Here is a 23,348-nt window from a genome sequence, read left to right as displayed (position 1 = left end):
CCATGTTTTAACCTTAGAGGACACCTCTCTAGGAATCTCTAGGTCCTCCAGCGCAACTCTGAGGCCAGCGTCCGACAGACACTGACCATAGAACTGCTGGAGGAGCTACAAAGGCCTAGTAGAGTATTCTCACTAGGAATCTCTAGATCTTTCAGTGCAACTTTTAGTTAAAGTTGACCATAGAGTTGCATTGGAGGACCTAGATATTTCTAGAGAGAACATATTACAGTCCTCCCTCCATATTTGCGGCTTTGATATTTGTGGATTTGATTATTCATGGATTTCATTAATATGTTCTCTCTAGGACTGTCTAGGTCCTCCAGTGCAACTCTGTGGTCAACTTTAACTAAAAGTTGCACTGAAAGACCATTTGTAGCTACTCCAGTGCCATTCTATGGTCAGTGTATGTTGGACATTGACCACAGAGTTGCACTGGAGGACCTAGAGATTCCTAGAGATGTGTCCTCTCGGGTAAAAACAGTGTTTTTGTTATTTGTGTTTTTTCCATATTCACGGGGGTCTTGTTCCCCTAACCCTAGCGAATATGGAGGGACAACTGTAATCAAATCCGTGAATAATCAAATTGCAAATATCAAAGCCACAAACATGGAGGGATGAGTGTATTTAGAATTCATCTAGACTTCTTAGCCTTGGAAGGCTTAAAAATGAATGAGATTTCTGTGTAAGTTTGTTAAGTTCTTCAATTCAAAACATTAGCTTTTGGAATTTCAACTTGAGTATCAAGCTTTTTGTTCTTGGTGTATTTCAATAGTTATAGCTTCCAAGTATTTGCATTGGTTGTCATCAGGTGGATTGAATCCAAATTTCTGGTATGCAGTCTCATCTTCCTGACGTTCTTTGCTGTTAAACACCATTGTAATTGGAAAAAGAGGATAATGTTACTGTTTCCATGTAATGAGGGCGTGTGTGTGTGTGTGTGTGTGTGTAAAATACCTACTGTACATGTTACAGGAACACACCAATAGGTAACCTTTGAGAATAGGTTTGTTCAAAGAAAAACATCCCCCTTTTAATCGTAATATGGTATCATTTTTATGTTATCATTCACAAGTCAAATTGCTATATGCCCAGTGAACAACCCACTTTTTAAAATAACTTTGCTATTTCAACTAACTGTGATTAGAAGAAAATTGAAGGAAGGATTTGGCTTTTCTTCCTTCCCACTGGCTTGTTTACATGTATGTATGTATGTGTGATTTACCATAGCTCTTTTGCTAAAACTGCGACAACAGACTGAATGATAATTTTATATGTGCTGCAGTAATTTGACGGAGATATCTACAAACTTTGCTTAATCTCCTTTATTTAGAACAGGGGTGAGAATCATGCTGCTAGAACATGTTGGGGGTGGGGGGTGGGAATGTCAACCAGCCGTTTCCTGATCTACAGGGAATGGAACCCTATTAATTACAATGGATTGTTATTGTTGTTGTTGTTGTTAGCTGCCCTTGAGTCGGTTCTGACTCATGGTGACCCTGTGGATGAGACATCTCCAAGAATATGGTACCTATCTTCCACTGCCTTGCAAGCCCCTGCTTATAACTCACCTGATTGAGTCTATCCATCTGGTTCATGGTCTTCCTCTCTTTCTTCTACCCTCCACCATTCCTAGCATTATTATTTTTTCTAATGATCCATGCCTTCTCATTATGTGGCCAAAGTACGATCATCTCAATGTAGTCAACTTAGCTTCCAAGGAGAACCCTGGTCTGATCTGTTCAAGAACCGATTTGTTTGTTTTCTTGGCTGTCCATGGTATCCTAGCTGCTCTTCTCCAGCACCATATTTCAAATGAATTTATTTTATTTCTTTATGCTTCCTTCACTATCCAGCTCTCACATTCGTACATGGTAATTACAATGGCTGCTGCCTAGTAAATTCAGATTGGAGGATTTACATAATCCCTTACATAGGGATTGTGAATACACAAAAGTTATGAGTGCATAACTAGGATACACATTTGTAACTGCCATAGAGGCTCCCGGCCCATATGAATACCATCCCTGGTCTAGAGCTAAGAGTGACCTTGCCCTGTACTCTTCAGCACAGTGCTTTGCAGATCCCCCCCCCCCCAAAAAAAAAAAACCTTGGAAATAAGTCCTACAGTGAGACTTAGGCCTGTTACAGACAGCCAAAATAAAGCTGCTTCGAGTCACAGTGGAGGTATGGTGTTTCAATGATGCATGCATCCTAAGAGTCCAGAAGTCGCACTGAAGCCACGCTCCAGCCTGGAGTGTGGCTTTGGTGTGGCTTCTGGACTCTTAGGACGCATGCATCATTGAAACATCATACCTCCACTGTGACTCGAAGCAGCTTTATTTTGGCTGTCTGTAAGGTTACATGAAAGATGAGAAGAAATTGGTCAGTTAGATTGAAGGACTTGATTGTCTAAATAATATAATTAATATAAGAACATAAATAAATGTCAGAAGTAATGCTTTGGGCACAGAATAGATTGAGTGAGGAAAGATTGCATGAAGAAATAACATTTAAAAACTTTTATTGCGGAGCCAAATAAAGTGGAATTGCCAGAAATGTATCAGATAATATTGTAGAGTAGCAAATGCTGTGAAAAGTGAAGAGTGGGCGTAAACCCAGTTACTAGTTCCATTTAGAGTTATACCCATTGAATCAAAGGGAATGTGATAAGTCAAAACATATGTAACTTCTATTGATTCAATGGGTCTGCCCTAGATGAGACTAACAGTTGGATTTCAGCTATTGTGAAAAGTGGAATAAAGAACAAAACAAGAGTTTGGGAAAGTCAGCATGAAGTCGTATCCCAGAGTCATTGTAATGGAGTTACAGGATGGCCTATAAGACTAGGAGGCTGAGCAATAGTCTCTACACCACCTTATGGTAAGAGCAAAAGTATGGAACAACATACTAGCCATCCTTCCAGGAGGACTGTCATATAGAGGTTTCCTCTTTCCATCCAGTGGAATGATTCAGGCAGCTTTTATGTAAAAACATAAACTTTTTAAATTTAAAAATAAGATTATAATTGTAAGTGGTAAATATTTATTTGAGTGGCAGTTTGTCCTCATACTTGAAAAAGAGCTGCTGTATAGAGAGGTTAAGAACTAAACTTTGTGTAGGTGTCACCTTCTCGTTTCATAATACAGGAAGAAACCCTTAACCCAGCAATTAAGAGTTCACAGTGCTGAAATGGCAGCATTTTTTTCTACTATTTTTACTAGTTTCCCCGGAAAGCAAATAAATTGCGTATTTTATTCTGCAAAACTTTACTCTTTTGTGTAATGCAGCAGAAGTTTTATAAAGGCACTAATTGGGCAGATTCTTGAACTGCGGCAGGAAGTTAATCTTCAACTTTAAAGAAAGGCTTAGAGAGCTACTTTCAAGAAGAAAAAAATTATACTACCATGCTGAAGCCATCTATTACTGGGTAGTGGTAAGATGATGTTCTGGGTCCCAGAGTACAGTGTGCCCATGGTATCCACTGCGGTTTGATTATATACACACACACTGTGGATACCAAAATCCATGGATGCTCAAGTCCCATTAAATATAATGGCATAGTAAAATGGTGTCTCTTATATAAAATGGTAAAATCAAGATTTGCTTTTTGGAATTTATCTATAGTTTTAAAATACTTTCAAGCCTTGGATGGTTGAATCTATATGCACTTCCTGCTGTTTAGTTATGGATGACTTCAGGGTAACCTTATGTTCATTCCTAAAAGCAATTTTCCAAGCTCTGACTTTTAACCTAGTTTTATCTGAAGAAATGCAGACTTCTTAACAAATAAATCCCTCTCCTATGTGGTAGGGAAACATACATTTAGGGATTAGTGTGGGTATTACAGAAGAGTGCACCAATAGTTGAAAAAGTGTTATCTATCTCACCAGTGAAGAGGCATCTCATAGTTTAAAGCAGAGTTAGTGTCAGAAATCCCCTTCATTCATTTATTCATTCAGGGGTTTCTGTCATGAGGGTTATAAGTTTAGGGTTTTGTTTGAATATTATTAGATTAAGTTAGTAGTTAGTTTAATGTTAGATTTTATAATGGTTAATAGAATGTACTAGAAAGAGGTAAACTGACTGTTAAAATATGTGCTTGCTTGCTAAGGTTGGAATGCTTGCTTGTTAAGGTTAGAATGTGGAGGGAGTTACCCAGCCAGCAGAGACTTGGTCTCTGTGATGGGCGGGGGAACTGAAACATAGAGTGCCTATTACTTATATGATGTTGTGTTAATATGTTTATTATATTTTACTATGCTGCTATAATATTTTAATATGCTGCTATACTATGTTGGGTTGCAGGATGATGGGGTTTCCAGTTGTGCTTAACTATATAGTCCTTCCAAGTCCTTCACTGAGGATCTGCTGGCTTGCTTAGTCTTGTTGTGGCTTTAGGTATATACCTCAAGGTCACAGGTGCAGTAGGGAGATAACGCTGTGTGAGAACTTAATTGTTTGGAGAGTTTGCCAAGATCCCGGACTGGAGGACATTACATCACCAGGGAGGAGATTCATCGCTGTGCGGGAAAGATCCGATTAATTTATTGCTTGATGGGGTGGGATTGCTTTATGGGGTTATATAAATCATATGTTAATACACACTTTCATTCCTGACAAAAAAAGTCACTTCTGTTGTATGTATCTCTTTTTTCAATAAAGCTGTTACTTTTTCAAAGCACAGCCTCTTGTTGTAAGAGGGAGGCTACAATTGGGAGCCTAACAGTTAGGAACATGGAAAATAAAACAAATTGCTAAAATGGAAGCTTATGAAGATTGCTGGCTTGATAAATCCCTATTTGACAGAATGCAAAAATATAAGATCTAGTAGTTTAATTGTAACTTCCTATTTTGAACAGTAGTTTCCTTTGAGGAAGTAGCACTTAAAAGGTAGAAATGAATATGCATGAAATATTGCCAAAATACGCATGAAGAGTCTCTACCAAACACTGAAGAATCAGTTTTGTGGTTCACTGGAAAGAAGCTTCTGGAGTGGAACATCTTTGGCAAGATTACTTCCCTGGCTGAAGTTGTAGTTTTCTGTTAATCAGTGGCTGTCTTAGAATGCAGTGTGATCAAGAGAACCAGCTTGTTTGTCTCTTTTTTATCTTGTTGTCTGAATGTGGCTGTAGCTGGCACTCTAACTTGTTGAGTTGGTATGTGTGTTGTCTGTTTCTTTAAAACTGACATTTTGAAGTCTTTTCATTTTCATATAATATTAAGAAATTTGGGCCTAAGATCTCTGTTTTTAATTCTACTTCTTTAATATGTTTGGACCTTGGGCTTCACAGAAAATACTCTGTTAAATAATTAACAAACAAATGATATTGGGTAACTTGGCTTGTCTGCATAAATTGTCCTCTGAACCTTTCGAGGGCTCTTATCTTCATCTGTTAGAAGTAAATATACTCATTTTATAATGGACCGACTGGTGAATTTTTTCTAAAGAATAAAAGGTATACAACATGTGCACTTCATGGTTTTTTTGATCTGGTTATCCAGTGCTACAATTTAACAGATCTATATGTTGTAATGCTTTTATTTTGCTTCTAAATTTTCTTGTGTGTGTGTGTGTATACACACACACACAGAGAGAGAGAGAGAGAGAGAGAGAGAGAGAGAGATAAGGTTTTATAAGTCTCAATTGGTTTTGGCATTATAGAATAGTACGTATAGCACAGTGATGGTGAACATTTTCGGGTCTGCATCTCCCAACTGAATTTTTTGCGGCACCAGGCTCTAGCCGGACTTCTGGCCTCTGGGGGTGGGACTTCCACCCCTCCCCTTTTACTGGCCTCCAGCTATCTTGGAGAGCCATCTGGAGGCCAGGAAACACCAAGATAGGAGCCAGAAGCGTGCGCCTTTGGCTCCTGCCCTCCAGAGCCCGTTTCCCAGCCTCTAGCTCCCTCAGAGAGATAGCTGGAGGCTAGGAAATGCTAGGGGGAGGAGTCAGAGGCACACACCTGTTCCTCCTCTTCCCTGCTGCTGTGCCCAGCGAAATGACATCTCTTGCCACCTGTGGCACGGGTGCCATAGGTTCACCATCACAGGTATAGCACAATATAATACAATACAACATTCTATAGCATATCCATATAATATAAGTGAATCATATGTTACAAGAGATATCTTTTTCTGTCTATGGTCTATACAGCTAATGAATATTGCCCCTCATTTTTATCTGTTTGTGTGAGTGCAACTTCTTGCAAGAGAAACTACTATGAAGTAGTAGCTTTTGGCTGTTCTCAAATTTCATTTTTGAAGAATTCAATACGAAACCAAAACAATATGGTTTCAGAGAACAAACCATGTGGAGTATCTGACAGATTTATCCATACAGTCTCTAAATTGTGCTTTTTAGCTGGTGGTAGCAATTACTAATTGATCAGTCCATAATCAGAAGTATAGCATCTGTTCCTTACATCTGGCACTTTTCCTAAACAATGTCATTTTCTTTTATGATAGATTATGAAAAATGGTTTTGTAGCACTCTTATGTTGAAAATTTGGCTTGAGCTGTTGACACAGTTTATCATTTCCAAGAATTCCTTTCACGGGAAAGGAACCCAATTAAAATCTTAGTAATGTCCCCCTTCACCACAAAATGTAGTACTGTTGCACTATTGCAGAATGCTTCCAATACCTGGGTTTTAGTTCTTGTTGACACTCTTTCTCAAAGATCATGGCGTCTTTGCCAAGCTGCAGCCAAACCATCATACATTCCACTTGCCTTTTCTGTCAGATAGTCTGAAGAGAGTGGAGGGATATTTGAAGCGGGAGTTCAGGAACCTGGCCATCACAATTTCCCCTTGGTTGGCAAAGTTAGGCCCAGAACACACAGGCCAAATGAACTGGCTTCTGGCTGCTTTGGAGGCATGGTGTTCAAATGACTCATGCCCCCAAAGTGGCCGGAAACTGCTCTGTCACCACCAGAAGCAGTCCAATACTGCCACAAAAAAGGAGTCGGTTTAAACTGACTCCTGGGCAGTGCGCCTTGGGACCACAGGCAGTGGCCCATTTCAGGAGCAAGCTATACAGTCTTGGCTGGAGTGGTCAGCCAGAGGCTGCTCTTTATCAGCCGTGTGCTTCGTGCCTTAGACAAACATTGTGCACACCCAGACTTTTCAGTATAGGGGTTGTATTGCCAGGTACAAAACTGATGCTTTTTCTCTCCTCTTTTAAGGCCTCTGTTTGCCCTTAATACTTTACAATTCTGCTAAGCATACATACTATTTGGACAAGATAACACCTCTCTGTACGTATCAGTCCACTTCTGTCTTTCTCTCAGTGCTTTCAGGATGGCTAGTTTCTGTGTGCTATCTGTCTTTGAATATCTTGATGGGGAAAAAGTTGGTAGATCAATGGGATGAATATCTTTCAGGAACAGAGTAGAATCCCTGTTGTTGTTGATCCTATTACATGTAAGCTTCATATTGATTGGACATAATAAATATACAGTGGTCCCTCCACATTTGCTGGGGTTAGGGGCACAGGACCCCCATGGAAGTGGAAAAACTACAAATAAAAATCCACTTTGTTTTTACTTGAGAGAACACCTATCTAGGAATCTCTAGGTCCTTCAGCACAATTCTGGAGTCAACACCTGCCAGAAGCTTATCACAGAATAGCACAGGAGGACCTACACATGCCTAGAGAAGTATTTTCTCTAGTAATTTCTAAGTTCTCCAGTGCAACTGTATGGTCAGTTTCCAGCAGAGTTGCTCTGAAGGACCTAGACATTCCTAGAGAGAACATATTAATCAAATTGCAAATAATCAAAACTGCAAAACTCAGAATAACATCATTACCAAATAAACAACAGCACATAATAGAATTTTTAGCATTATGATACAGAAAATGGTATATCAAACAATTACAAAACTAGAAGATGAACAGAAGATGAACAGAAATGCTTTACTATAATCAGTGTGCATGGCCTTAAAATTTTAGAAGCCCTCTCAGTCATGATGATGGTAGTTATATATCACTATTTATGATTTTATATTGTTCTTCATCAGGAGGAACTCATTTCAGAATGTATTGGACTTAGTTGAAAAATGTTTTGTGCCAGAAGATCTCACTCCTCCGTTTCCCATGTGACTGGGGCCTTTCCATATTTCTTTTCCTGCTGTCTTGCATTGCATTGCTTCCAAATGTATAAGTTCCATTGGGCAATTATGGCAAATAGCTGGTGACTGTTGTCCACGGATTTGACTGATCCCTTTTAAAACTTGCAACCATCACCATATCCTTGTGGTTTTGATTGCCATAAGTTAATTATGTGACCTGTGAACTTCCTTTGTACTTAGCTCATAAAACCTTCAGTATGGTCAAGATCAATTTGCTTATGTATATAGCTTCCTGGGATATTACTTGTAATTTGTTCATGATAATAACTTCTGCAGGTTAATGTTGATAGGATTAGGTGTGTTGTAAATATACTGGAGTCAGGTTACAAAATAGTTAAAAAAAACTGGATAGCAGTTTGGCCCTGCTGATTAAAGAAAGCTATTTAGTTGCATAGTTGTAAAGCAAGAACAGTTTTTGAAGCAGGAGTTAAATTTGTAAATTCCGTATTATAGTTTAGATATTAGCCAGCAGTGATGTGTTTGGGGATTAACTTTCAGTTATGTGCATGCACACATACATACAGAGCCCACATTGGATTTTTGATAAATAGTTCAACTTTTGGAAACATGTCAAACATTTTTAAACTAAAAGTTGCTTTTCTCATAACCTGCACTAATTGTACATATCAGTTGGTTTTGCCCAGACATCTGCTATGAAAAAATTAGAGCTTTTTTTATAAATATAAAAAAATATTTTATAGTGTGTAGATCCTCAAAGCTTTCTGCAACTGAAATGAGAATTTGTTTTTTTTAACCCCCCACCCAATTGAGCCAGTGCAGTGTAATGGCTTGAGTGTTTAACAATGAGCCTGGAAACAAGGGTTCAAATCTCCACTCAGCCATGGAAATCCACTGGGTGACTTTGGGCAAATCGCACTCTCTCAGACTCAGAGGAAGGCAAAGGCAAACCTGTCTTGTGTACACGTCATTCCAAGGAATTATGGGTTTGCTTTAAGGTCGCCATAAGTCGGAAAGAACTTGAATGCACTCAACAGTAACAGCAACAACTGGAAGTGCAAAGCAAGCCATAGATTAGCAAACTTAAGTACCAAATAACGAGGGAAAGTATAGCAGTGTTACCCTCTGATGTGACACCTTGTAAAATACTATTTAATGGAAAACAATATTAGGCACATAAGGCATAAAGGTAGTTTGTATCTGATGAAGTAGGCTGCTGTCCATGAAAGTTTATGCTACATAAAACTTGTTCATCTTTAAAGGTGCACAGCAGTCTCTTGGTGGAACAACTGTCCCCTCACATTTTAAATTTTAATTATCTGAAAGACTCAATTTTAGGGATTTGAATCACAGTGTAAATCACTACTGGGGAAGATTTTAGAAATACATTGTTTATCATTAAAAATTAAAAAATATTAAATATAAATATTTATATTTAATTGTTTATTATTTAATACATATGCAGAAATGTGGGTAAAGGTATTTCCCGTTGACAAGGTTGTCAAGTCATGTCTGATGATAAGGAATGGTGCTCGTCTCCATTACTAAGCTGAAGAGCCAGCATTGTCAGATACTATTCTGTGATCATGTGGCCAGCATGATTACACTGTTTACCTTCCCACCGAAGTGGTACCTTTTTATCTACTTGCATTTGCATGCTTTCAAACTGCTAGGTTGGCAGAAGCTGGAACCAGTGATGGGAGATCACCCCATCATGCAGCACCTGGGCCTCCAACTGCCAACCTGCTGATTTTGCAATCAACAGAGTCAGCGTCTTAACCACTTGAGCCACCCCCTATGCAGCAATGTAGGTTGTATTAAACAATAGCATGTTCATGGAATATAGTTAGAAGTTGTGTAATTAGTATTCATGATATCTCTAACCTAGGGTGTTTTCCCCTAGTAATTGTTTTATGAAAAGTTTGAAATATTTAAACTTTTTAATATTTTTATTTTATTTTTCAAAAAAAAAATATTTTTACCAACCCTTCAAGCCCCTTACAAGACATATCTAAGCAGTGAGACCAGGGTCTTAACTATGTAAAAGTAACTGAAGCAGTTACTGTTAAATTGCAGAAGGACAGATTTTATTCCAAGTTAATTTAGATTTCAACCATAGTTACTACAAAATTAATTAGAAGTAACTTGCAATAAGTTACATCTATGCGATGCAAAATTTTGTCTGGAATACAGACATGCTGCTGGGATGCTTAGCCCTATGAAAGTCGAGGGATGAAGTAAACCTCTCAATGATACTGTGGGAAGTGCCTAATTGAATCAGTAAGGATATCTGTTTATCATGGATCCAGTAACATTCAAAAAGCACTACCTCTAAAAAGAGGGAGGTATATTGGGTTGCCAGAGGTGGCGTAATAGCTGTGTTGAAGAAGGAATGTCAGCATGAGCAACACCTACTGACAGTCCCTCTGTATGCATTTTCATCTAGGAAACCTACTGGTATGTTGGAAATCAGAATTATAAAAGGCATTTAACAGATTCAGTATTCTGTTACAGTAATGAGGTGAAATTCATATATGTATTCTTAGTAGTGATGCCAAAGGGATATTCTGCTGCTTCTTTGACCTGTGAAGCAAACTGACCCAACACTATACTCAAAAGTGATTATCTATTTTTGCTTGGGCCCATGCTGTTGTTGGTGGCTCTCTCACAAATTAGGTAAACCAACAATAGTTTTGTGCTTTGGTCTGCAGCTGCCACTGTATTTTGGGAGGAGACGGGTCTTCCCCATTTATGTGGATTCCTCCATGTCTTCTGCCTGTCCCTGGTTCTTCCTGAGATAGTCAAGTTGGATCACATTACCTAGCATTGAAAGTGAGAGTCTATGCAGGGAATATGTGGCTTCCACTGTGTAGTCATTGAAGCCTTGATGGTATCTAAAGAGCGACATAGCCCCTCCTTCTAAGATAACTGCACTGTGCAGTGGCTCCTAACTTCAAGTAAATTTATGGATGAAGAACATGAGGGAGTTGCAGACCTGGCAGTGGAATGATGAAGGAATCTTGAGATATAAATACACATTTGTTTACTTTGGATGATTATCAGTATCATTAGTGCATTTTTAGATTTGTGTGTTAGAGTAGCAATTTATCTACTGTTTTGAAAAGTGATCAACTCAATAATTTTGGATAATTTTAGCCTAGCCATTACAACTACTGCTGCTGACTACTGTGGTGGAAAGAAAGCCTCTTGTATCCCTAAAGATTAACGCCTCAGATAGCTTTAGTTTACCATCACTTTTATAGTTGTGTTTATTGGTGTTTTAAAATGACAGGTTGAAAATATATCGGTCACTATATAACTTACAGGAGGGGAGATCTCTAAAGCCCAGTAGATACAGAAGTTTCCTCATCTCTTAAAGGAAAACATATTTGCTGTATGCCTTTCTGGATTCTGTGGAGTCAATTATAATTGAATATTGCAAGCACAATCATAGTGTAAGGTTTTTTTTAATTGTTTAAAAACAACACAGCAAATAATATACTAAATTACATACATATCAATTGTCCCAAAATTTCTGTGTGCTCAATGAGATACCAGTGCAAGACTTGATGGGGCTGTTCTACATACAATACCCCACCTGGCAACATTGGCTGTCCCTCTCTTTCTGAATTAACAAGCAGGAATAGCTCCTTTTTAAGGGTTTTTCCACCCACTGGACCAAACCAATAATTCACAGTTTTCACACAGAGAAAATCATAACTTCATGTATGTATCATTTCTGTTTCTGATAAAGTAGAACATGGTCATTCTGTGTACTGTAGTAAAAGGGATCATAGGCAGTTGGCAAAGGTGCAGTGGTTTTCTGCAGGTCATTTTGCATGTAATGCCAAATAATATTCTTAGTAGAACAAACTGGTTCGATTTTATCCTTCAAATCAGAATTGCAAATCAGAATGTTTTTCTGTAATCCTACAATAAGTAACTACCTAGTTCACATTTAAGGGTGGAGTCTATAAGGTCGGGGCTTGATCACGTAATATCCAACCATGGTTTGGCCTTGCATGTGCATCAACCCCTTGCCTCCTCGAACCTTCTACCGTAATTTCAAAGGGAGCTTTGAGAACTTCAACAGTGTCTTTCTTACACATTTATGAAATACAGTCAGCCCTCTGTATCCATAGACTCAAGCATCCACGGCTTGAAAATATTTTTTATAAGTATGAATTCCAAACAGCAAACCTTGATTTTGCCATTTCATATAAGGGACACTATTTTATTGTGCCTCTGTATTTAATGGGACTTGAGCATCCATGGATATTGGACTCCATGGAATTCCTGGAAACAAACCCTAGCAGATACCAAGGGCCCATTGCACTAGCATCTAAACAGCATGCCAGAGTGGTGTAGTGACTTGAGCATTGGACTGTGACTCTGGAGACCAGGGTTTGAATCCGCACTCAGCCATTAAAACCACTTGGCCATGTCACACTCTCCCAGCCTCAAGAGGAATGCAAAGGCAAGCCCTCTCTGAACAAATCTTGCCAAGAACACCCCATGAGGGCCTTAGGGTTGCCATAAGTTGGAAACAATTTGAAGGCACACAGCTAAAGAGCGTGCAAGGAATCCCAGATGCTGTAGGCAATATTTTAGAGGAAGGAACTGGTGACACCACTTCTTCAGTACTCCTCACCTAAGAAAACTCAAATGAAATGATGGGGTCCCCACAAGTCAACAAGCAACTTAACAGCACATACGCACCATAAAGCCCTAACCTAAATAGTCTTTCTTGTATTGTACATGAGGAAATGATTCACTTTAAAAATTTAAAGTCCAATTCATTTTTATACATAGAATATCTTTCAAGAAAACGGAGATAGACTGACTTTGTCAGTCTATGGAGCTGCATGCCAAAATTGAAATACATTTCATTATTTTTATTTTTTTAGATTAAAGAAATATGAAGGCCAGTTTCAAATCTAGCACAGGGAAAGCATCACATTAGTTCATAATTTGGATTTTAAGACTTCAAAATATCTATCATGTTTTTCTGTGTAATTTGAATGTTAAATTTCATTTGGTTTCATTTGGTAGTAGTAATTACATCAGAGATTATGATTTCCTTCAGCAACCAGCTCAGATATTATTAGATTAATTATGCACTGCTTCTCCCCCAAGAATCCTGGCTTTACCCCCATATAGTATCATTTGTGCAGATTGAAGCACTGAAAGAGTCTGGTGATACTAACAGCCTCAAGACAATACTTTGAAAAAGCATCTGGTCTGATCTGGCTGCAACCATCCTAACACCATTTGCTAAAAAATTGATTTGCATAAACACAACTAGATAGTATTCATTCCAGTGTATTCTCATATTGTGTTGTCATCTAGTTCAGAAATAAGGGATAAATGGGATGGGGGAACTAGATAGTCTTTTAAATACCAGACTTTCTGCATTCACTATTAAATAAAACGCACATTCAGTCCTAAAACTTGTTCTGTGAAATAAACTGCATATTTTAAGGCTTTAAAATGTGAAGTACCTGGTTGTATGTGTGTATATGTGTGTGTACATACCAACAGACCTATTTCTCAATTGCTTTCTGGCCCAAAGCCAAAATAATTTAAAACTTTAATACAGTATGTTGTGAGGATAAGGTGTTTTTTTTTAAAAAAAAAAAAACCCCAACACAAAACATTATATTATGCAGAATGATTCAAAGAGAATGGTGCAAAACCAAGTAAGAACAACTTTACTTTTGCATCATTCTTTTTTAATCACACTGGTCTTTGGACATAATGAATATAGTATTTCAAAACCTCAAATTGTTTTTCTTAAGTGCTAGACTGGGTACTAGAGGCTGTTGTAATTAAGAATCAAGATTTTTTTACTTACCTTTCCTTATGTTTTGATACATGTTTTGTCTTTTGGTTATTTCCTTAGCCCTGGAATGAGATCTGATGTAAGCACTTCACCCTCTACCTCTTCAGCAACTACGGGACCACCTCCCAAGCTCTGCCTTGTTTGCTCAGATGAGGCTTCTGGGTGTCATTATGGTGTCCTCACTTGTGGCAGCTGCAAAGTATTCTTCAAAAGAGCAGTGGAAGGTAAGATATAATCTAATTATTAAAATATATGGTGTTTCTCATTCCCATCTCAAATCGTAGGGTGTTTACACTGGTCATTGTTATTCACTTCCTTCCTCTATTGTTCTTTAATGGTCATTGTTCAGACCAGCTTCTGGTAAACAGGTTTCTCTGATATTCACATATGAAGGGTTTTTTCCCTTTTAAAAGAAAACGGAAATATGACAAATCTTATGACTCTCCCCTTTGAATTCAAATAATTGAGTGATATTTTGATAGTACTAATAATTAATACTGTTCTCTTGTTCACCACTTTGAAAACCATCTCATGTTTATTAATAAAGGAATTTTTTTTTCATTTGAACAGATTTTGTTCATTGTTCATACAGTCATCTGGTAGACCTGTGCTCATTTTTTTCTCCAGTCTCTTGAGTTGCCCTAGCATAAAATTTGATGGAATACTAAAATGTGGCTTATCTTTGCACAGAGCCAGCTTTGGATAGTCTGTAATCTCATGAACATATGCACTGTACAAGGTTCAAAGACAAGAGGCCTTCCCTCCATTGATTACAAGAACAAGGCAAAATTGATGGATACATGATTAAAAAACAGATTTTTCAGAGTTAATTGATTTCATTGTTCCTCATGCTTAACATAGCTAAATAATTCAACATGGAAGGAATCTGCTCTTTAAAACTTGTAGTTGAATTTACTTTCCTGCCAAGATTTGCTTATACTTGAAGCTATGGTTCCATAAAAATTCCAGAGGATTTAGTTTGCCCACTTCACAGGCTCCAGAAACCAAATAGTTTCCTCTTTGCTCTTTTAAAGTGGTAAAATCAATATCCTAAAGTAGCATTTCAAAACTTGATTTCTCAAATTCGTTTTCCTTGCAGTTTCCTCTGATGTAAGCAACTCCTTGTAACTTAAAAAATGCAGAAAGTACATGATTTTTTTCCAGGAAAAAATACTGATGGACATCCTTAAAATATATTTCATAGTAGGTTTTTAAAAATGTTTTTGCTTTTTTTGTTTGTTTGTTTGAAGTTAGAAAGTTAGATTTAAAAAGTTGTTTTAAGGCCAGGTTCATTGATGTGTATTGTAAAAATATGAGCAGTTACTAAGTGTTATCTATAGCCTGTTTTTGTAGCTCCACACTGATTTTCCACACTGACAAACTGAAACAGAAATTTGTAGGAATTAAATAATGAATAGCCTTCCTAAGAAAAGTCCTTTCTCTTTCACCATCTAAAGAGTCATTCATAGAATTGCATGGCCCTCCTCCAACAAAACCACTGGACTACATCTTGGTAAGGAAGAATGTCCAGGGGCCAGATGACCAGATGGTGGGGAGATTACATTACAGCAGCTGAAGTGGGCTGTCAGAAAAATCCAGAATGGATTTTTAGGAGATTTGACTCCATTGGTATTAGCAAAGATTTTTCTTGCCTTTCTGGGAATACCACATGTGCTTGCTGGGCAGTAATCTCTTTGGGAGTCTCTTTTTTACTCTCTAGGTGCTTAGTGTGGTGTTCTGACTCTTTCCTCAATCCATATGCAGTGTTGTTTTCCCACAAAGTCTCTTTTATTCCCCCTTTTCTTCTCTTGCAACTTAATCAATTTCTCTTTTAATTGTATGTTATTTTACTACTGTAACTCGCTTGGATTCCCTGAGGTTAAGTGGAATATAAATAAATATTATTATTATTAAATATTATTATTGTTATGGGGAAATGATGGCTTAATTAATATTGAAAACAAGTATGTGGGCTGCACATGTAATCAGAGGCACCTCCTGTATCTCTTGCCTATGTAAGAACATGCAAATGTGAAGGTGTTTGTGAAAAAAATGGCCACAGAGTTGAGGTCAGTGCCAGTCTCTAAAGCCAGAAGCTTTGAGGCCTAAATCTGCACGTGAAATGCAGTCAGACTTTTCTCCTGCTTCTTCCTGCCAGTTTGTGGCTGGAGCAGATTGAACAGCAATGTATAGGCCCAGCCAACCAGCCAGCCTTTGCCTTGGCCCCAGTCACATGGCTGCTCAGCTGTCACTCAGCCAGTCTCCTTCCCACTAACTCTGCCCATCGCCTTTTCATTCTGCTGCACATCCGGTGGTAGGTAGACATTAATTTGATTGGCATTTTCAGAGGAAACAGAGAGGGGGCTTTGCCCTTCCCTTCTTACTTACAAGCTGGACGTGGTCCACCCAACACACACATACATACATATCAGGGACAGCAGCATTGTGGTTGGAAAGCCCTTGAGGGAACCAAGAAAATGCCTGATGTTGTGAGGAATAAATAGGGGAGAGAAGGACAGCATTGACATCACTGAAGGAAAGTAGAATGTAAACATAGCCAATAAATGAGATTTAAAATATGCAGTGGGCCTGTTTGAATCCACAATGGGGAACACACCAGCCACCTGCTTCTGCCTCTGAGGCAGTGGGGCTCCATCACAAGGCAGGACATGACAAAGAGACAAGGCAACCTGCCCACCAAAGCCCCCTCGCCACTTGGAGGTGAATGATGCAGCAGAGGAAGAGAGGCTATGCAGCTGGATTGCTCACTTGCTAAAAAGAGGCCCAGGCCCACTCCCAGCCTCATGTAAACACAGGCTCGAGGAGGCCTCTGCAGATGGCAGCAGCGCACTCTGGAGGACTTTTGGGGATACAGAAGCAATGGGCTCGCACATGAAGCCAGGAACAAAGGAGGACTTTCTAGGGGGACTCTGCTTGCTTGTTGTGAATTTATTTCACAATTTTAATTATTGTGAGCCTATTTTGCTTATCCTCCCCTCCCAATTCCTTGAAGCCCTCATATTTGATTTGCATTGGCAAATGAGGCACATGGAGTCCGCGTGGAACCATTAGGGACAATGGATTCTCACTGTATTACTGTATTGTCCCATGTATAACTCTACCCAGGATGTTGGAGTCCATTTTGGGGGATAAATTTCTTGATTTATAGTCAAGTATATATGATAATTAAACAGAACAATGTATTTTTTAGGATTACCCAAAATTGTGCAGGGAATACAAATAATCCACACTTGTAAATAGTAATGATATTATGAAGTTGCACTTTAAGATGCTGTTGCATATGCTTGTGAGTGCCCAGATAACAATATTATTGTGCTGCCTTTGTAGATGCTGTAAATAACAAAATAAAATAAGGAGTATTTGTTGTTGTGAGCAGTTATTTGGATGGAGTAAGGCTTTTAGCTAGCATGATTTTGTAGAAAAAGAAACACATCAACTCCTTTTATTTGTTCTTGCTCATTGATTTTTGCACTAAGTGATTTGCACAGGAGGGAGAGTGCTTCCCATGGGCCCAAGGTCATTGCTTTCTCTTCTCCAATGTGTAGGCTAGCTAACACAGTTAAATCGGTAGATAATTTTGATCCCAGATTATATCAGCAATGAGCTATCGTTACTCATATAGCTTTCCGTGTATATGAGATTTTTTAAATCGTAGTTTGGATTTCATCCTTGACCATGGGAGAATTTTATCAATATCTTCAGTGTTTTAATACTGTGTTTGAATAGTTTTTGTGAGTTTTTCGGGCTATGTGGCCATGTTCTAGAAGAGTTTCTTCCTGACGTTTCGCCAGCATCTGTGGCTGGCATCTTCAGAGAATGTTTGAATCTTATTCTTCAATATAATTATAGCATTTAAGAAATGTATACTGAATTTCTGAGTGTCTGATATAAAGAACTTGTGTGTGTACTTGCATCCCTAGATCTCTATTTATACTTTTCAAATGCAGGGCAGCACAATTATCTCTGTGCTGGAAGAAATGATTGCATTATTGACAAAATTCGGAGAAAGAACTGCCCAGCTTGCCGCTACCGGAAATGTCTTCAAGCTGGCATGAATCTGGAAGGTAACTTGATATGCTTTAATGATTTTATTCCTAAAACCCAGACAAGTTCCATTTTCTATTTTCTATTCTTTACTTGTGTGCATGGAGCCTATTCACAGAAAGAGACAGAGATCTATGTTTCTGGGCCCTGATGTTCAATTCCCAAGGAAGCCTATGCATGTAGATATTTATTTATTTATTTATTTATTTATTTATTTATTTATTTATTTAATAAATAAATAAATAAATAAATAAATAAATAACTATCCTACCTTTCTCCCTATATAGGACATGTAGGCATATCTGTGATGGGGACTTTAGCGGCTAGGGGAACCTCATAATATTTGGAGAGGGCCAATGATGTTGACCCACTACCTTGTGTTATGTGTAGATTGTCTTCATGAAAGAAAGCTGGATGGGGCTTGTGGAAATGTCAACAGTATGTTACTTTTCCACTGTAAGCATGAGCGCTTGGCTGCCATGTTGCAGCATACTACCTGTGCACTATAACCAAGGGTTCTTATTAGAATCATAGAATCATTCCTTGATTTGTCATATTGTGCTACCATAGCCATTATACTTTGTGAGATGGCAGGAAAATCAACATCATTGGACAGTAGTATAGATGGAGAAAGCCAACATTTTGGAGGGCAATTAAATCTGCTCCATGTCATGTGAATAATCAGCTACCAGAACAGAATACACAAAGAAGGAACAGGCATCAGTTTCATATTCCTTTGCCCTCATTCAGTTCAGCAAGCAAATGCTGCAGAATTATTTCAGTGTGCTAATTCAGGAATCCCTTTTTGTTGCTACATTAATTCCATAATTACAGGTGATTTGTGTCTTCAGTAATCAAAACTATATACCAAACCAAGATTTGTTGAGAATACTTGCAGGGATCCCTTATGATTTCCACTTTCCCGAGTTCCCCATTAGAGAGTTCTTACAGTGGAGATTATTCAGCAGTGTTGTGAACATTTAATAGCTGGTGTCCCTTTAAAAAATGTAAAAATCAAATTATTTAAGCTCACGTGTCTAACAATATAATTTATTTAGTTCAAATGTCAGTTTGAAGGCAGGATGAGCTGGGTTTTTGCAGTTAACCTTTTTGTCAAATAGGCCTGATTGAGTAAACAATTGAAATGCTTGGCTGCTTGTGGTGTTGCAAAATACTGTCAGTGAGCCATATGTTTTGGGTTAACTATTATGCTAACACTAAGAAATTTTCTCCAAATTGTCACATCCCCTCTCTCCACCAGCTAAATACTGTATTAGAAGTAACAGTCCTAAAATACTTAGAAAATGCAATATAGCACAATGTTCCAACACATAAAAGTTGTTGAAGGTTTTTATGGTCTGACATGTACTGCTCCTTTTGAATTTTTTGTTGTTATCTGCCTTGAGTTGGCCCCAACTCATGGTGATGCTGTAGATGAGACATCTCCAAACCTCCATGTCTTCCACTGCTTAAGTCCTGCAGATTCAGCCCCATGACCTTCCTGATTGAGTCTAGCCATATGGCATGCAGTCTCGATCTTTTTCTGCTACCTCTTACTTTCCTTAGCATTATTATTTTTCCTAATGAGGCATGCCTTCTGATCATGTGGCCAAAATAAGACAGTATTTTTCATTACTTTGGGTTCCAGGGAGAGTACAGGTTTGATCTGTTCTAGGATCCATTTGTTTTTTGACCATAACATTAGCAATAGCATTTACATTTCTATACCTCTTCATACTCAGTAGTCTCTAAGTGGTTTATAATGTGTAAGCTAACTGCCCCCAATAACCTGGGTTTTCATTTTAGCGACATACGGGAGGATGCAAGGCTGAGTCAACCCTGGAGCCCTGGGATCGAATTCACAATCTTGTGGCTGCAACACTGGCTGCAGTACTGGCATTTAACCACTGCGCCATCAGGGCTCCTTCCACAGTATCTAATTCTAATCTTTTAGAATTACTGTACTGTAATTCTGTAGAACATGTAATATAAAGTGCAAGTAATTTAAATATATATTTTACCCCAGTTTTTAATTTGATAGATGTGTTAACATTTTACAAGTAATGTGTTTTGCTGTCATTGCTAAGGTGCTTCAGATCTGCCTGAGAACAGTCTGAAAAGTTAAGATAAACAGAAGTCAGAATTTCTGTCAAAGTCATGCTACTGCATTAGCCCTGTTACATGAACCCTCATAGGCAAAATCCAGAGATTTTCTTTTGCATGTGTAAATTATTGTTTGTACAGAGTTTAGCAAGTGAAGGAGAGGGGTCGATCCAGAGAATTGTATGTATACTGCTGCATTGTTTACTGTCCAGTTTGCAGCACTATTTCTTATGGAAGGGTGAAAATCTCCAGTTTGATTTTATCTTTTAACATATTGAAAGGACATTTTCATGATGTGATTCATAAAAATGAAAAGGCATGCAGGTGGCATAGTTACTGTGGAAATATTAATAAAAACAGTATTCAGTGAAGTGACATTTTAAGTTGTTCCTCTGGCATATGTATTCCATAGTTTAATTACCACAGTAAGCAATTGCCAAGGAAAAAAATCATCTTTGGCCCAGCTGTACAAGAAACAAAATTTTCCTGGCTTTAGTGGTTTATGTCTAGAAATGCATTTGCACGTATGCACAATTCCATAGTGTGTATGCTATTTTGCTTAACCATTGCCAAATTATGCTGTCTCTTCTCTTGTAATGATTTAGTATCATGGGAAGACATTATTGAAACCATACTTGCGAAATCTTAGTTCATTTAAGTTCTTTATTAATCACCCTATTTGTACTAGTGTCTTCGTTTTCAAATGACCAGCAGACTTGGTAAGGTTGTATGTGTATGATCAATTAGCGTTGGTCAGGTGCCACTAGTGCAAAAAGAAAGGAAGAAGAGGAAAAGAAAGATATAATTTGTAATGTCAAGCCCATTTTTTCTGTCATAATTGACTGTATCTTCTGAAAATGTTCTAGCACGAAAGACAAAGAAAAAAATAAAAGGAATGCAGCAATCCAGCATGACTGCAGGGAGAGACACTGCTGAAAATCCTGCAAATAAGGCTATAGTTCCTGCCTCCCTGCCACAGCTAACTCCTACCCTGGTTTCCCTACTGGAAGTCATCGAGCCAGAAGTGATGTTTTCAGGCTATGACAGCACAATACCTGACACAACTTGGCGTATAATGTCAACTCTCAATATGCTAGGAGGAAGACAAGTTGTAGCTGCAGTGAAATGGGCGAAGGCAATACCAGGTAAATGACAGTGCATAACACATTTTGTGAATGTAGAGTAGGGCTAGGGAACCTTTTTGAGTCAGTTGCCAAATCTCCTTAATGACTTCATTCAGGCTGATGGCCGCTCCCATCACTCTTCCCCTATTTGCCTTCTTCCTGCTCTTATGTCACTCTCCCCCTGTCTCTGTCTTCTGCCACCACCACCCCTCTTTCCTCCTGGCATGTCTGTCTTAATAATAATAAATAATAATAATAAAATTTTTATTTATATGCCGCCCTTCCTTCAATCAGGGCGGCTTACAACAATTAAAATATAAACAAATTAAAATACATACAATACAGCAAACAAAACCAACAGTAAAAAGCCCCATAGCCCAACCTCTTGGCCACGAAAGAGGAGGGAGGCCCACAGGATATCTATTCGGGGAATGCCTGTTGGAATAGGAAGGTTTTAAGATCCTTCCTAAATTGGGCCAGGGTAGTAGACGAGCGGAGCTCTGTGGGCAGCGCATTCCAAAGGGCTGGGGCAGCTATGGAAAACGTCCTCCGAGAAGTGGAGGCTAACCTAGCCCCAGGCACCTTCAGTAGCTGCTGCCCAGACGTTCTGAGGGTGCGAGGCGGAATGTACGGGGAGAGGCGGTCCTTTAGGTATCCTGGGCCCAAGCCATTTAGGGCTTTATAGGTAATTACCAACACCTTATATTGAGCTCGGAAACGAATGGGCAGCCAATGGAGATCTTTCAAAATCGGTGTTATATGGCTGGTCCTGGGGGCACCAGTGACCAGCCGGGCTGCCATGTTCTGTACCATTTGCAGTTTCCGAGTTTGGTATAAGGGTTGCCCCATGTAGAGTACGTTGCAGAAATCCAATCTCGAGGTTACCAGAGCATGTACAACAGTTTCAAGGTCCCTCTGGGCCAGGTATGGGCGCAGCTGGCGAATAAGCCGAAGCTGATAGCAGGTGCTCCTGACCGTCGCATTCACCTGAGCTGTCAGGTGAAGCGACGAGTCAAGAAGCACCCCCAGACTGCGCACGGAGTCCTTCACAGGGAGCGTGACCCCGTTCAGGACAGGTGGAACCACCGCCATTCCTGGACCAGGAGAACCTATCACTAGTACCTCCGTTTTCTCTGGATTCAGCTTGAGTCGGTTTTCCCTCATCCAGCCCATTACTGACTCTAGACAGGCCACGAGGGGAGAGACGCCATCCCCAGTCACTGCATCAGTCGGAGACATAGAGAAAATAATTTGGGTGTCATCAGCGTACTGATAACCCCGCGCCCCATGTCTCCGGATGATCTCTCCCAGCGGTTTCATGTAAATGTTAAATAGCATGGGAGACAGAATGGCCCCCTGAGGGACCCCAGTTTTAAGGGGTCTCTCATCGGAGCACACGTCTCCCAGCTGCACCATCTGGGATCTCCCGGAGAGGTAGGAGCGGAACCACTGAAGCGCAGTGCCCCCGACCCCCACCTCTACCAGGCGTCCCAGAAGGATACCATGGTCTATGGTATCGAAAGCCGCTGAGATGTCCAAGAGCACCAACAGGGACACGCTACCCCTGTCGATGCCCAGACGGAGATCATCGACCAAGGCGACCATGGCCGTCTCAACTCCGTAACCCGCCCGGAAGCCAGTTTTAAATGGGTCCAGATAATCCGTTTCCTCCAAGACCGCCTGAAGCTGGATAGCAACCGCCCTCTCAATCAGCTTTCCCAAAAATGGTAGCAGCGAGACAGGCCGATAATTATTATGTACCAGGGGGTCGAGGGAGGGCTTTTTTAGGATCGGTTTTACAATGGCCAATTTAAGATCCGATGGAAATAGCCCATCCCTCAAAGATGAATTAATTATCCGGCGTAACAATGATGTTAAGATCCGATGGAAATAGCCCATCCCTCAAAGATGAATTAATTATCCGGCGTAACAATGATGTTACCGCCGGTCCCCCCTGGGCCGCTAACCACGAGGGACAGGGATCAAGAGAGCAGGTTGTTTTCCGAACACTTCCGAGGATCTTGTCCACATCCTCGGTACTCACCAACTCAAACTGATCCAGTTTAACATAGTCCACGGAGGCTCTGGACACTTCTACCCTAGGTTCTGCACTAACTTTCGCTTATAC

At 39.4% G+C, this 23,348-nt stretch overlaps 1 protein-coding gene across 1 annotated transcript in view; it reads left to right on the top strand.

Annotated features, from left to right (window-relative positions):
• The window catches only part of NR3C1 (nuclear receptor subfamily 3 group C member 1), an 88,664-nt gene that overhangs the window by 30,457 nt on the left and 34,859 nt on the right, over positions 1 to 23,348 (top strand). The window contains exons 3-5 of the mRNA XM_089531164.1: positions 13,989 to 14,152; positions 17,897 to 18,013; positions 20,963 to 21,241. Coding sequence (XP_089387290.1) covers positions 13,989 to 14,152; positions 17,897 to 18,013; positions 20,963 to 21,241 — 560 coding nt within the window. The remainder of the gene's footprint in view (positions 1 to 13,988; positions 14,153 to 17,896; positions 18,014 to 20,962; positions 21,242 to 23,348) is intronic.

This window comes from Sceloporus occidentalis, unplaced genomic scaffold, assembly GCF_023333645.1.
Source record: "Sceloporus occidentalis isolate IW3139 unplaced genomic scaffold, rSceOcc1.0.p SCAF_1, whole genome shotgun sequence".
Lineage (NCBI taxonomy): Eukaryota > Metazoa > Chordata > Lepidosauria > Squamata > Phrynosomatidae > Sceloporus > Sceloporus occidentalis.
The sequence above is the reverse complement of the archived record's forward strand: the minus strand, read 5'-3'. Positions and strand labels throughout refer to the sequence as shown.